The 12,802-nt window shown below is 48.0% G+C and overlaps 1 protein-coding gene across 5 annotated transcripts in view; it reads right to left on the bottom strand.

Annotated features, from left to right (window-relative positions):
• Positions 1–214: 214 nt before the first annotated feature.
• The window catches only part of IL1RN (interleukin 1 receptor antagonist), a 28,187-nt gene continuing 15,599 nt past the window's right edge, over positions 215–12,802 (bottom strand). For 3 of the 5 annotated variants that reach the window (XM_053589625.1, XM_053589623.1, XM_053589621.1), the window contains 4 exons: positions 5,558–5,609; positions 3,706–3,794; positions 2,548–2,660; positions 215–1,497 (listed from right to left, as the gene is read on the bottom strand). In XM_053589625.1, coding sequence (XP_053445600.1) covers positions 1,285–1,497; positions 2,548–2,660; positions 3,706–3,794; positions 5,558–5,571 — 429 coding nt within the window. In that variant the 5' untranslated portion in view covers positions 5,572–5,609 and the 3' untranslated portion in view covers positions 215–1,284. Of the gene's footprint in view, positions 1,498–2,547; positions 2,661–3,705; positions 3,795–5,557; positions 5,610–5,746; positions 6,360–12,275; positions 12,356–12,802 lie in introns of those variants that run through there. The other 2 variants (XM_053589626.1, XM_053589624.1) reach the window with 2 other exon arrangements.

Here is a 12,802-nt window from a genome sequence, read left to right on the forward strand (position 1 = left end):
AAAGAGACTTTCAGAGGAGAGGCAGCTGGCCCCCAGCCCCTGGGGTAAAAAATAAATGGTATATTTCATGTAGGCAAATTGTGTGGTATGCAAAATATTTCTCAATAAAGCTATTTTTTTTTCAACAACAACAACAAAAATACCTTTTGGCTTCCCTGTTTCCTCAGCAGTCTAAACCCTAAGCCTGGCAAGGCCAAGGACATAGTTGATAAAGTAGGTGTTTTCAAGGTTTTATTGTGAAACAGAGCTGAAGTCACAGCGAGTGGGGAATTTTGCACCCAATATGTACAACACACATTCACTGAGTACCTGCTAAGGGTCCCACAGGGACATGAGACACATACAAGCCAGGTGCCCTGTCCTCTGGGCCCACAGCAGGAGACAGACAGAGGCACAGCTGTCTCTCATTCAAGTCTCAAAAGGTCAGCAGTGCTACTGTGGTCAGGAAGCAATTTGTCCCTCCTGACAGAGGAGGAAAGGACTCCCAGGAGCCATGTTTGAGAAGTCCCTGGGGAGCTCGGGAACGTTCCATGGGAGGCAAAGTGCTGCAGGCGGCTGGAGAAGAGCTGGAGTGGAGATGGAGCTCAGAGCAGGGCAGAGGGGCCAAGACTATGGGAATGTCTCAAAAAGGGAACAAATTAGGGGCCAACATAGTACACTAAGTTTTAATTTGTACAGGTTGGAATATTGGGGAAAGAATGGAAAAGCTACCATCTACTTTTGCCATCATTCTACAAATTCAGGGATAGCCCAGCAACTTCAAGAAAGAACATAGTCCCCAAATAAGGGACTCTCCTTTACACTGAATAAAGCTGGCTTAATTATAAAAATCATGAAATACTTAATTTCCATTTCCCATAAACCCTTAAGAACATCCCGATGGAGTGGCATCAGTGTAAGTCAGGGTGTGGGGCCACTTGGTGGAGGGTCAGTGAGTGGCCTAATGGATCTGGAGATGCGTGCGGCAGGGCAGAAGTCCAGGCTAAACAGGTGGCCTGGATTTTATGCTGAATGCAGAGGTGACATGGAAAGGCTTTGGGCAGGTGACTGGTATGATCGGATTTGCTCCTTACAAAGACCATTCTAGAGGCAGCATGGAGGCTGGGTCAGTTGAGAGGCTGGAGGCAGAGTCCTGTTACCAGGGCTCTTGTGCCCCCTTCTGAGGGCCACTCTGCCAAGGCTGCTCCTCAGTGCCCCTGGGCCTAGAGCCCCAGGACCAGAAGGAAAGGTAGTCCCTGGAGTCACAATGTGCAGGAATGGGAAAGACAGGCTTGAGCAGTGCTACTAGTCCTGCTGGAAGTAAAACTTGGTGACCATGACAGACTCTTCAGGAGTATTGGTGAAAGTGACAGGCTGGTCGGCTTCCAGGGCTGTGCAGAGGAACCAGCCCCGGCAGGCAGCGGACTCGAAGGTGGTAGTGGGGCCACTGTCTGAGCGGATGAAGGTGAAGCGCTTGTCCTGCTGTCTGCTCTCACTCAGTTCGGTGATGTTAACTGCCTGGGGATCAAGAGATGGGAGTGAGAGCTGAGACCTGGGAAGTGCTGTGCTGCCTGGCTCTCCGCCCCCCACCATGCAGAGTACATGGAGACCACTGGCAGGAGATGCTGGGTCCTGGGTTTCTTAGGACACCACTGACACAAAGTGGTGTCCTACTGTCACACCTTGATTTGGGGTGATCTGGCACTATAGCCACAGACCAGTAAGTATGGCAAACACATGGCACCATCAGCAGAGGCTGGTACTTTGTCAGGTCTGAGTGTTCAAGGTTCAGAGTAGCCAAGCTGGGGAGAAATTCTCACAGCTCATTGAGCAGGTTATACATAATATTGTGGCCACCCTTGCTCCACACTGGTAGAGGGCCATGACAGTGCTATGGTCATGACCATGTACATTGGGGTAAGGTCATGTCCAACAAGACCGGGGCTGGGCAGCCCATTGACTGAGATCATTGATGGGATCATGGCATGCAGGGCCCTGGATGGGACTCTGACTGTGAGTAGGTGAGGAGTGGAGGAGAGGTCCTGAGGGTTGGCTTTTCTAGAAGAGGGCAGGGCCAAGTGTGCCAGGGTCCCTTGAGCAAGAGAGTAGCACACAGAGATCCAGGCCATGTGGTAGGCTGCTAGGGGAGTGGTGCCCACTGACCACACCGCTTAGCATGTACATCCTCTGGAAGTCCCTTCCAAGTGAGTCTGGACTTGATCACATGACTGACACGGTACAAACAGAAGTTTAATAAGCGTCTGCACATCAGGGCTTGTCTTTTTGGAATAGTCCCTCTCGAAGGGGGACCCCATGCTATAAGGAAGCTCAAGCTGGCTATGGAAGGGCGAGGGACCATGCAGAAAGAGAGCCTGGAGGGTGAGAAACCATCCTGGCCACCCCAGCACCAGCTAGGCGCCCTGCCGAATGCAGCTGTGGGAGCACCCCCAGCATGTTTCTCCACATGGACCAGACTGCCTGGTTAATTCACAGAATGATAAGAATAAATCAGGGTTGTTTTAAGGCACTGGATTTGGGGGTGATTTGATATCCAAAACCGGTCCTTACCTCCAACTGGAGTCTGATCTCATCACCAACCCTGACACAAGACAGGCACAGCTTGCCCCCGTGGATCCCCAGGAACATGGAGTGAGGATTGATGGGCACCACATCTAGCTTTTCTGCAGAAGAGCAGAAGGGAGGGTCAGGTTAACAGAGAGAGAAAAGGTAGAGATGGCGAAGAGACCCTGGGTGTTTTTCCTACTCTCCCCAACTAAAACCCCAACTAGACCCCTTCCTGGTCTGCATCCGAACAGAAAATCAGAGCAAGCATGTGATCTAGTAACTCCTAAAAGACTGCCCTTTTAGGTTCTGCTCCACATGATTTCTCTCCCTCCCTCACTTTCCCCAAGATCCCTGTGCTCTAGGACAACAGATGTGCAGCCAAGGGGCAGGAAAAACAGCACACAAGATCCAAATGGGGTTCCACAGAAGCCCTTTGAACCACCTTTCCCCTCTCGGGTCTCTACCCTCATGGAGCAATGAAAGATCAGCCTCCCTGAGCTTCTGAGCTCCCATTAGGAGAACACCAGAAAGGAGGAAAGGAAGCTCTGGGAAAGCAAAGGAATGGGAAGGCTGGGGAGATGGACATAAGGCCACCCCACTGTACCAAACAAGGCAGTGAAAACATCTAGAAGTCCAATGCAGAGAGAATCTCACATCTCATCATCCAACAGCCTCACCTTACTAAAGGAAAAACTATAGAACGGAGTGGATAAAGCTTGCCCAGGCTCATCCAGCTTATTTAGAACATGGGCCAGAATATAACTGAGTATGAAGTCCATGAATAAGGGATATAGCCCAGCCTTATATGTGGTATATTAATTCAGACTGGCCTTAGGGTTTGAAGAGCACAGGAGCGTGGGAGCCGTAGGCATAGGGGGAAAGGAAGGGTCAGTCTTTCCTTCTAGGCCCTGTCCCCGATGGCTGTGACCCTGGGACACTGTGCCTGTAGGTGGTGGCTCCTGACCTAGACACTGCCCTCCCTGTCCTCCTAAGGCTGCCCTCGTAGGGCAGGACACCCCAGCTTCAAACTTAGGTACAAAGATCCAGCAGGGATTAGAACATCACACCTAAGATTTGTGGGGGTAGACAGTGATGCCACACACCCCAGGAGCAAAGCAACCTGAGGGCCACTCCACATTGGATTTCCTGTTATCCACTCACCTTCTAACTTAGTATTTGGTCCTTGCAAATATCCAGCAACCAGTTGGTTGTTCCTCAGGTAGAAGGTCTTCTGGTTTATATCCCAGATCCTAAAAGCAAAAGGACCTGGCTGAAGTGGACAGCCACTATCTGCCCAGCCCTGTAGTGGGCACTTTCTCACATCCCCCAGAGCTCACGGAATCAGCATCTGCCTCTTCCAGGGATGTGGTATTTCAGTGTACCCAATGCACTGGTGAGAAGACTGAGGTTACCAATGGTTAAGAGATGGGCCTAACTCATACAGCTGGTGAGTGCTGAGCCCACATTCTGTTCCTCTTCTCATCTTGCTCCTCACCTCAGATTCCCAGGTCAGGCACCTTCTGTTGTAGCAAAGCATGCTATAGAGCAGCACCATCCAACATAACTTTCTGGGATGCAGAAGTGTTTTCTATCTGCACTGTTTAGTAAGGTAGCCACTAGCCACCAGTGGCTATTGCCCTCTCGAAATGTGGGTAGTGAAATGAAGGATCTGAATTTTCATTTTCTTTTATTTTTATTCATTTAACCAGTCTCCTGATACATGGCTACCACAGCACAGAATGAGAAGTTTCAATGGACAGAGCACCTTGCAGCTGACTCACTCCCAGCCTTGGACTGGGATGGTCTGTCCCGAGAGCCTTCCCTCCATCAGCCAGTGACCCTCTCTGGGTCACCCAAGAACAGCTGTCCCATGGCTGACCCCAGGAAAAAGTCGGCTTCCACTCCTAGCTCATAAGTGAACTGTTTGTGGCTCCTGATTCTTTCTTCTTGGTAAAGGACCCCTCTGGTTGAGAGCCCACAGCTGTAAGATGTGGTAGACAGAGCCCTGGCCAGGTGACCTGGGACCTGTGTTTCATCTCCCACCTATGAAATGTGGCTATCTATACCAATCTCCTCAGGTGACCCCATGAAGCCAGTGAGAATGGGGGGCAACCAGATGTGCTTTGCATGGGTAAGCCTTGGCCCTTTTGTGAGGCTCTAGTTTCCAGATTAGTGTCCGTATGAAGGGATTGTACATGGCTGGCTGGAGGCCTTGGGGGCATCTCCTGGATCTCCTTGCTGATCAGAGGAGGTTGAAGCAAACCATGTGAAGCAGACAGACCCCATGTCTGGGAAAGAAGGGACTTGTCACTCACAGAGTCCTGACCTGAACACAACTTTCAGGCCAGAAAAACATGGCAGTCAGGAGGAGTCACTGCAACAGGGCTCCACAGCCAGGGTGTCACAGGACAGAGGGTGTGCGTAGATGGCACTCTCATTCCTACCAGCATCACAGACTGTTATTTTTACAACAGTGATGGTGACATCCCATAAAGCCCAAGATTTGGTTTTAAACATCATGATAGTTTTCAGGCACTTTACCATTCACAGAATATTGTCACACGAGTATCTACACATTTCATCTTCAAGCCACCCTGTAAGGCACACTGCGAGTTATTAACGGACTGCATGTCACAGATGGGGAAACTAAGATCTTGGGACAGTGGGATCCTCCACTGCGGCAACACAGTCATGAGTTGCTAATAGTCAGCCCCGGCCTCTGGGCTGCATGCTGTCCACAGTGCCCCTCTCTGCTTCTCTCCAGCACACTCTGCAGTCTCTGCCTCCCTCCTTGGCATGCGTCTGTCACTCACTAAGCTAACAGTCACATCAGGGATATTTTGAAATATAAGCCCTGAAGCTTTTGCATGTAGCAGATTCTTTTTTAAATAGTGGACATCTCTTTCTAGCCCAAATCCAGTTCTAAGGTCCTGTGTGGACTGGCAGCCCCAAAAGGCTATGATGTGATCCCATTTTCTAGCAGGTCTACTCCATCTCCTCGGGGTAGCCTTACCTGAAGGCTTGCATCTTACAGGGTCTTTTCCCATAGGGGCGGCAGGCTGTCTCTGAATGGAACAGGAAGAGGAGGAGAGAGATTAGGTGACCGCAGAGGCCCCTGCCGATGTCCATCCTGTGGCTGCAGCAAGGCACTGGACTGCCATTGTGGCCCAGAGTTGCTGCTTATAAAGAAATAGTCACTCACCCAAGCAAGGCTGCTGCCCCCGTCCCACTCGGAGAAACGGAAATACCCTCCTCACATTTCCAAAAAGAGAAACCCTTACTGTTGTCACTTTCAACCCTGCTGAATGTTGCAATGGAGTGTTGAAACTTAATCCCTCCCCTTTTTCCCCTGTGCAATTTCCCCAAAATTGAGATTTGTTTCCCCTTCATTGAGTTCCTAGGAAGAAAAGCACAGTGACAACCAAATGCCCTCATTTGCCTAACAGGTACTGCTGAGGGTTTATGAGAACAGATTTGAGCAGGAATGCCCCCATCCTAATATATTAAGCCAAGTGATAGTTCTGCCCACACACGGGACAGTTTCGTGCACGTGGAAGGAGGAAGAGCTTTGGACTCTGGACCATGGATTGGCAAACATTCTGTAAAGAACCAGATAGTAAATATTTTAGGCTTTGTGGGTCACACAGTCTCTGTCATGATTACTCAACTCAGCTCTCATTTCACAAAAGCCGTCAGAGACCCTGTAAATCAACCCACCTAACTGTTCCAATACAACTTTATTTACAAAAGCAGGGGGTGGCCTGGATTTGAAGTCAGCTGACTCCTGTTCTAGGGAAAAGCGAGTTCTTCCTGAGAGCTGCTCTTAAACCACTATCTTTTTTTTTTCTTTAATTTTTTTTTTAAGACTAGTCAAGTGCAGTAGTGAGAAGAAGGGAAAGAGTAGAACAAGAAGTTCAATCTGTAACTGACTGTGAACAATTGAGTGAGATAACTCCCTACCTTTGGACCAGTCTTAAACCACTATCTTATATCTTTATATCTTTAAAGTGATGGTCTCTGGAAAGTGGGGTGAACTCAGCACTTTAGCAAAAATTGGTCCAAATCAAAGCTCTGCCACTCTCTGTGTGCTACCTGTGTGACCTTGAAGGAGTCACTTTTTAAGGCTCTGCCCTCTCATTCTCAGAATGAGAATGATTTGTCTTCCTCACAGGTAAAAGGAAGGAAGGAAAGGAGGGAGGGAGGGAGGGAAGGAGGAAGGAAGAGGGGAGGAAGGAAAGGGAAAGTTTCTTAGTAGACACTAATAAATAATAACTTCCCTTGACACAATACTCTAGACGGGGAAAAGATAAGCACGCTCCTATTCTGTGGGCAGAAAAGTTTGAAGAGGGCTTGTACATAGTCTGCTTGATGGCTAAGTCTAGCACAGAAGCATAGACTGTAGTGTTTTAGAACTGGGTGGGAGCTTAGCTATCATTGTGTCCCGCCCTAGCATTGTTCTATAGAAAACTCAAAAAACTCCAGAAAAAGGAAAGGATCTGGGCAAGGTCATGCAGTTTGTTAACAGTAAAAGTGTGCTTGGGTTTCCAGGTCTTCTGGCCCCAGCCCGGGTCATCCTACTACAGAAGTTGATCTTGATGAATCTGACTTTATTTTCAGCCAATGAATCAGAGCCTGTGTCCAGATGAGGGTTCCATTCTTCAAAGGAGGAAGGCTACAAGTGAATTTCCCAAATCTCTGAAGACCTCCTCTTCCACAGTAAACAGAACATTTTGAAAAGCCTAGATCACCTCCCTAGAGAAGGCTCTGACCAGCAAATGGCATGTCATTTTCCTGCACTGTCCTCACAAGTTGTGTGACCTTGAGTGAGTCACTTACCCTCTTTGAAACACATTCAAGAAACAGTATCTCCCTTGGCATTTTGTTTGTTCATCTATTTGTTTTCATGAGGGTTAGATGAAGGAGATGATGAATATGAACCAGCCAGGTTATTTGCCACGTTGATGAATTTGTTGAGTTAGAGTTTACATTTTTTGGAACATTTATTAATCATCAGCTACATAACTTTGTCATTGCAGCTGCTTAAAGAGAAGGCAGCTAGTGCCCAACTATGACAGGTTCTGTGCTCCTTATCTTTGTTATGCTACTTCTAGAGTCCTCCTGAATTTTTAAATCAGCATTCTGATATGTCTTTGAAAAAGAGAAGTGGCAAGTGGCCTACCAAGGTGGGATCCTGGCCACCACCCTCAGACAGAATTCTAACCAATTGTCCCACCTGCACTGAGTTTCCCAGGTAAAAGCTTCCTCAATCTGCATTCAGAGAGAGAGCGAGCTGTCTGCTGGAGAACAGAAGCTCTGGGCTCCCAGAACTTCCCTGGTCAACGTCCTTTTCCCACCATGCCCTGAGAATGACCCAACAATGGCCTTTCCTGGTATGGGGGGTGGGGTGGGAATCCCTGGGGACTTGGCTGTGGAGTCAGGCCGGTCTGGGTCTGAATCTTCTCATGTCACTTTTGAGCTGGGCCACCCCCAGACCATGTGTAAAGCTGTCTTGGTCTCAGTTTCATTATCATTAGGAAGGCTAATAATAGAAGCCACATCAGGAGTTACGATAAGGGTCAAATGAGACAGTGCACGTTATCTGTCATGCTCTGACCCTGGCATGTCGGAAGCACTCAGATGCAGCTCTTGTGTATGCTTCTTTACCCCAGGTAAAGTGGGGTGCTTGGTCCCCGTGCCCCAACCCCTTCACCTCTGCACGACCTCCCTGGTGTGCTGGCCCACACTCCCTTCGCAGTCCTGTCCCAGCCTGCTCCCCCTCCAGAGGAGGGGGCTTTCACTCTCTCTGGGTTGGGGGGCAGAGGACAAAGGAGAAGGGAAGCATTCCTCCTCTCCTCACACTTCTGGCCACAATTCCACTCTTGGTTCCGTCTTATCTCACCAACACAGTTGGTGTCCTATGATTTCTGACCACAGGAAATCTCTGACTAAACATAGTCTCAGTTCTGGGTACTCAGCCCCCCACTTTGCTTCCCGAAGGGAGCTCAGGGCCCACAGCACGCAGTGGGCTCCATCTTCACAGTCAGCTCCTGCGACTTCCCTCCAAGCTTCTGGTCACCATAGCTGTAAAGAGTGCCTTCTACATGCTGAGTCCTGAGCCCACCCCTAGACCCTCTTAAAGGGACCTGGCCGAGGCAGGGAGATAGAGAAGCCAGGCTGTCAGTCCATGTCCTACACCGCCTTACGGAGGCATGTTTTGTGTTGACACCTGTGAAATTTGGAGCACAGGAAGTGTTCTTTAAGTGTTGGCTATTTCTCAATTTCAGTTAATTGCATCTTTCAGTGCTAGGATTTCCACTTGGTTCCTTTTTTGTAGTTTCTAGTTCTCTGCCAAAATTTCCAATCTTGTCTTTTAAATCTTTGAACATATTCTCCATGGTTCTCTTAGAGGCTGTGTCTGACAACGCTGTGATGTGATCCCTGCTGGCTCTCCTGTTGTCTGTCTTCCCAGCACACAGGTCATCTTGCCTGCACCTTGATTACTTCTCATTGACTGCTGGATTTTGGATGTCAAAATCTGCAGTGATTAGTCGACGCTCTGGGTCATGTTATCTTTGTCCTGCGACAATGCAGTTTTGCTCCTGCTGGGCAGGTGGGCTGGAAGCACAGCGGCCCCAGGTCACCTCCACCCAAAAAGGACTCCAGAACATTTGGGGGTGGGCTTCAGTACCTGTGAGGGCAGCTCCACATTTCCAAACTGATAAGAGGGGTGCTTATCAGGGCCCCTCCTTCTAGGCAGCATGTAAAGTACAAGTTTTATCTCCCTCACCAAGCTCCATGAGTTTTCCAAAATTCAGCTGCAGAGGCTGAGTGCAGTGGCTCACACCTGTAATCACATCACTCTGGGAGCCCAAGGCGGGTGGAATGCTTGAGCTCAAGAGTTTGGGACCAAACTGAGCAAGACTGAGACCACTTTCTCTACCAATAAAAAGAAAAATAGCCAAGTGTGGTGATGGGCACCCGTAGACCCAGCCACTCAGGAGGCTGAGTCAAGAGGATTACTTGAACCCATGAGTTTGAGGTTGCTGTGAGCTAAGATGATGACACAGATGAGGCCACAGCACTCTACCCAAGGTGACAGACAAGACTTTGTCTCAAAACAACAACAACAACAAATCTCAGCTTAAGTATTTGAAACCAGCAAATGGCTTCAGGCATAAAGGGCCCCACTGCTAGGCTCCACTTCTCTGGACCCCAGTCTTTCAGAACTACATTTTGTCAAGCTTTTCTAGTTATCTGCAGCAGTGGGGTTAGTCCTAACCAACCTAGGCCAAAAGTGGTAGCTGAAATCTACTTTTTAAAAGTCTCATTATTCAGGATGGCTGAAGTTTGAGTGACATTTGAGTGTAGGAGCAGAAGTGATTGAAAAGTTGAGTGGAGCTGGGGATGATCATTCATGACTGTAATCCCAGCACTTTGGGAGGCTAAGGGAGGATAATCACTTGAGGCCAGGACTTTGCGACTTGCCTGGGCAACACAGTGAGACTCCATCTCTATAAAAAATAATTGAAAATTAGCTGGGGGTCTGTACTGCCAGCAACTTGGAAGGCTGAGGCAGGAGGATTGCTTGAGCCCAGGAATTCAAAGTTACAATGAGCTTTGATATCTCACTGCACTCCAGCATAGGCAACAGAGTAAGACACTTTGTCTTAAATAAAGAAATAAATAGGGCGGTGCCTGTGGCTCAAGGAGTAGGGCGCTGGCCCCAGATGCTGGAGGTGGTGGGCTCAAACCCAGCCCCGGCCAAAAACTGTAAAAATAAATAAATAAACAAGAAAAGTTGTGTGGGAGCCAGAGGAGGAATGTCCTTTAATACCATCCCCAAAGAGCTAGAAAATTGAATCAGGGGGAATGTTGCTAGATCTGTTTTGCTAAGATCATGTTAGGGACAAACGACAGATAGATTAGACTTGGACAGGGTAATTTAGCCTGAAGACAAGGCAGTGGCATTCTGGTGTTTAACACTGGCTCTCAAAAAAACATTTTAATTCGTAGGATTTGCTGATTTCTGTGGTGTAAATACTCTTGCCAACATGACATCTCTGAATGAGGAGTTGGGAGAAATGCACACAGTCAGATCTTACTGACTCCAGCACACACAGAGCTAGGGAGATTGAGTTGTTCTTCTGACGCAGGCGTCCTCAAACTTTTTAAACAGGAGGCCAGCTCACTGTCCCTCAGACCGTTGGAGGGCCAGACTATAGTTTAAAAAAAAAACAAAAACAGGGCGGCGCCTGTGGCTCAACGGGTAGGGCGCCGGTCCCATATGCCGGAGGTGGCGGGTTCAAGCCCAGCCCCGGCCAAAAAAATAAAAAAAATAAAAAAAAAAAACAAAAACAAAAACTGAACAAATTCCTATGCACACTGCACATCTTATTTTGAAGTAAAAAAACAAAACAGGAACAAATACAATCACACCCCCTCATGTGGCCCGTAGTTTGAGGACCCCTGTAATGATCCCACCTTTCCCAACTCCAAGTTCCCTCCTCAACACAACTGGCTAACCCGACGAGTCCTGCCTCCTGGCAGAAAACAGTACTTATTAATCCACCTACTTTATGGGGAACACTTGAATAGTCTCCATGCAAACCTTTTCAGCTGTGCCTCCTGGAGCTGCAATTGTGTCACCCAAGCACCAGTTGTAAAGTTCTGACGCTCGCTTTGGGGGAGGGAGCAGATGTGTACCCTGAATTTGTAATGGCTTGATCTCATAGTTTAGAGTCTTCAGGCAGCTCTTGAACCCTGAGTGTCACAGCACACACCACACAATACAGGCAGTACTGTTGTCCAAATCTCATACCTTTCTACTCAGATAATGATACAAAGACTCCAGTTGCTCTTTCTGAGCCATGAGTAAATGTATTAGTACATAAAGGAGGAAAAAGGATAAGAAATACAACCCCCCACAGTATAAACCAGTGTCTTCTTTTTGTCAGTCTCCATAGACCCCACCCTGCCAGGTAGCCATGCTAATTTTAGCCGAATCCTGCAGGTTTTTTTTGTTGTTGTTGTTTTGAGACAGAGTCTCACTCTGTCACCCTAGGGTTGTGTGCCGTGGCATCACAGCTCACAGCAACCTCAAATCTTGGGCTCAAGTGATTCTCTTGCTTTGGCCTCCCTAGTAGCTGGGACTATAGGCACCCAGCTATTTTTTTAGAGACAGGGTCTCACTGCTGCTCACACTGCTCTCGAACTCCAGAGCTCAGGCAATCCACTCACCTCGACTTCCCAGAGTGCTAGGATTACAGGCATGAGCCACCGCACCCGGCTAAATCTTGCAGCTTAACAGAAGCTCCCAATGACAAGGGGTCATGTCTGGACATCTCTGCTCACTCAGCTCCAGCCCTCTGATCCTCTGCCATCAGAGTGGCCACATTGTCCTGGCTAGTGAAGGGCAGTCAGGAGGTGGTGCATGCGCAGCTGCCAACTATTAGCTATCCCTGCTGTATAGGAAGCTTGCTCTTCTTCCACATCCAAATGATAAACTTAACTGCAAATCCTTTCTGAGGCTCAGAGTGTTTCCGAGATGGTTTTTGCTTCAGCAGTTTATGGATTTGATATGGATCTGCACTGAAAGTCATTACTTGCCTAGTTATCTTGTGTTTTCAAAGGTACGTGTTTGCTCTTGCCTTCCTGGCTTCCACAATTAGCTTTCTAGTAGAGAAGATAGAGAGGGACAGGAGCTCAGAGGAGGGGACAAAAGTGTTGTTTACCTGCTGTGTTTTAGGTTCATGTTACACTCAGACTAGGATGACCAATCGCCCTGGTTTGCCCAAGACTTTCTTAGTTTTAGTACTGAAAATTTCTCATCTCTGAAAACCCGAGTCCCTGAAAAAGTGGGATAATTGCTTACTCTAAGTTAAAAACCCATAAAAGTCACTGACACCTAGTGGCAGGGACCACAAATTGAGGGCACAGTTAAGTGTTAATCTTTGTACATTGCTAGTTTAGCTTGTTTTTTATTGGCAGATATATGATGCATCTTTTAGATAGATAGATAGATAACACAGAGTATCTAAAAACCTTAGTGACTTTGCCACTCAGGAAAAGAGACCATAGCAGATATGCTTTCATTCTGATCCAGTTAATTATTATTATTATTATTTGAGACAGAGTTTTACTCTGTCACCCTCAGGCTAGAGTGTCATGGCCTCAGTCTAGCTCACAGCAGCCTCAAACTTTGGGTTCAAGTGATCCTCCTTCCTCAGTCTCCAGAATAGTCCCAGTTTTTGGCACTACA

This window comes from Nycticebus coucang, chromosome 4 (assembly GCF_027406575.1).
Source record: "Nycticebus coucang isolate mNycCou1 chromosome 4, mNycCou1.pri, whole genome shotgun sequence".
In the NCBI taxonomy this organism is placed as follows: Eukaryota; Metazoa; Chordata; class Mammalia; order Primates; family Lorisidae; genus Nycticebus; species Nycticebus coucang.